The sequence below is a fragment of the Colletotrichum destructivum genome, chromosome 5, assembly GCF_034447905.1.
Source record: "Colletotrichum destructivum chromosome 5, complete sequence".
NCBI classification, from domain to species: domain Eukaryota; kingdom Fungi; phylum Ascomycota; class Sordariomycetes; order Glomerellales; family Glomerellaceae; genus Colletotrichum; species Colletotrichum destructivum.
In genome coordinates this window covers 4,055,090-4,057,266 of record NC_085900.1, presented here as the reverse complement: position 1 = coordinate 4,057,266, position 2,177 = coordinate 4,055,090, and the positions used below count along the sequence as shown (strand labels likewise).

Genomic DNA, 2,177 nt, shown 5'->3' with positions numbered 1-2,177 from the left:
CACCACCAACTCACAGCTTTTCTCTTCCTGTCTACCTACCTACTACATTAACAGAGGCTTATAATCCAAAACCCGCCAATTGAGTTGAATATACTCGCTCCTAGAACAAGATAATCACGAGAAGACAATAGCAAGCCGATTTGAAATTCACTAAAACCCTCCGTCAAGTCCACCACGAAGGAACTCGTCACACACACACATAACACACATACACAACAACATGGCATCCCGGACCCTGCGCACCCTCAACCTCGGCGCCGCAGCCGCGAGGCCGTCCCTGATAGCCCGGATCCCGGCGGCGACCCGGGCTTTTGCCAACGCCGCGACGAGGCGGTACGCCTACAAGGACACGCAGGACCGCGAGTCGCTGAACCCGAGCGGCACCGAGGGCACCAAATCAGGACGGGACTCTGAGGTGGCGCATGAGAAGGAGGCGTTCGACCCTTCGACGACACGGCCGGGCGCCGAGAAGCACGAGGCCGACGGTGGCGCGCTCGACGTCTCGGGCGCGAACCAGGCGGCGTCCAAGCCGCAGGGCGACAAGCCGCACGGCGGTGGCGGCGCCGGCGAGGAGGTGAGGAAGGGGGGCAGGAGCGGCGCCGGCGGCGGGGCCAAGGACGGGAAGAACTGAGTGCGGCATGCGATGCTGGGGCACAAAGGGCGACCGATGGTGAATGCAGCGGGCGGCGGTCGGTCGAGATATCTGAGAGGAGAATGATGAACAAATCGACAGGCATGTACTAGTGTAGCATCATCAGCACCAGGGGCGGACAACGAACTTGCGTTTGCGTCTCGACACCGATCGATTGCGTGGCGACTGAACAAATGTGAAGATGTATTCCGGGCTGTTTTCTGGTTTGTTTTGTAACGGCCGTCGTGAAAAGCAGAGGGATTATCAAATGCAGCCCCCTTCCAACTCCAACCAAACTCCGGACCCCGTTCCGTGTCTTCTGTCACTCTGCCGTTCGCCCGTCTCTGCCTCTCTCACCCTGTCCCTACCCGCCCAAGCAGATGCCCCACGCTGTCTTTTTCTCCAAGCATAGCCGATTCCCGCCCACTGGACGCAAACCCAATCTATGCATACAACCCATCCGGGTCGTCGTTGTCCTCGTCATCGTCTGGCACGACGATCTGATCCTTCTTCTTGGTCAGGTCCTTGCGGCACATGGGACAGCTGCCCTTGCTGCGCAGCCAGGGGCTCACGCACTCAAGGTCGAATCGGTGGCTGCTGTGGCACGGCAGCTCGACGACGAGCGGGTAGCGGTCGTCGAGAAACTTCTCGGCGCAAATGGGGCAGGCCTCGTCCTCGCGAAGCGCCTTCTTGGGGACGCGTTCGAGGGAGTCGAGATACTCCTGCGAGACGCCGGGGATCTCGGTGGGAGGGCTGGCGATGTCGCGCTCGAGGGCTTCGACGAGGCCCGACAGAAAGCGGGCGTTGTCAGCGTTGGGGGCGGTGGAGAAGAGTGTCTGGAACTGCTGTTGGAGGAGGTGGTAGAGAGCGGCGGCGTCAACGGGGGTAGGCGTCGCATGTGGGTTCGTGTGGCGGTCTGCCGAGGGCGCGTCGGCTGTGGTGAGGTTTGTGAGGAAGGAGGTAAAGGAGGACATGTCGATGCGGCGGGTCCCTTCCTGGGTCGAGGGCCCGGGCTTGATGTTGTGCTCGACTGGTAGGGGGGGAGGGATGTGTTAGTCAGAGAACGCATGATGAGGGGTAGGTGATTAGGTTCACGGGAATGGTCCAAGGAGGGGAGGGGGTTTGTTCTCACTTTCGTACTGCGTTGCCATTGTGGGCGACTTGTTTGTTGCCTTGATGCTACAGTTTGTTGCTTGTTGAGGGGGCGTTGCAGGATCTTGAGGGCTAGAATCTAAGGGGAAGAGGCTCTTTGGGTGATCGAGGTCGAGGTCGAGGTCCAGACGAGGTTGCGGCTGTTTTTTTGGAGAATCAAGGGTGAGGCTGCCGCGATGATGTGGCTAGGCAGTCGTTGGTGTCGCAAGTTTCGGCCAGTGATGGAGAGGACCTAAAGGTGGTGAGGGGTTGGCGGAAAGGGGGAGCTTCTCTAGCGCAAGTGCGCCGCAAAACGGCAGATGCAGGGGTAGGTTAGCAACCCCCCGCGTTGGTGTGGCTGTCCCAGTGAGCGCCTCACCTAGATACCATGATTCCTGCCACATCATCTGCCTAC

At 59.9% G+C, this 2,177-nt stretch overlaps 2 protein-coding genes across 2 annotated transcripts; one reads left to right on the top strand and one right to left on the bottom strand.

Annotated features, from left to right (window-relative positions):
• On the top strand, positions 1–633 carry CDEST_08774 (uncharacterized protein). Its single transcript, XM_062924933.1, has one exon. It carries the CDS (start codon positions 221–223, stop codon positions 629–631), a length of 411 nt encoding a protein of 136 aa, XP_062780984.1. The 5' UTR covers positions 1–220; the 3' UTR covers positions 632–633.
• Positions 501–2,177, bottom strand: CDEST_08773 (Putative Zinc finger, RING-type). Its single transcript, XM_062924932.1, has 2 exons — positions 1,764–2,177; positions 501–1,661 (listed from the first exon to the last, which is right to left on the bottom strand). Exons 1-2 carry the CDS (start codon positions 1,780–1,782, stop codon positions 1,075–1,077), a joined length of 606 nt encoding a protein of 201 aa, XP_062780983.1. The 5' UTR covers positions 1,783–2,177; the 3' UTR covers positions 501–1,074.

Excerpts from the sequence above, each read along its gene's own strand:
- CDEST_08774 (XM_062924933.1), top strand. The coding sequence starts at position 221 with ATGGCATCCCGGACCCTGCGCACCCTCAACCTCGGCGCCGCAGCCGCG.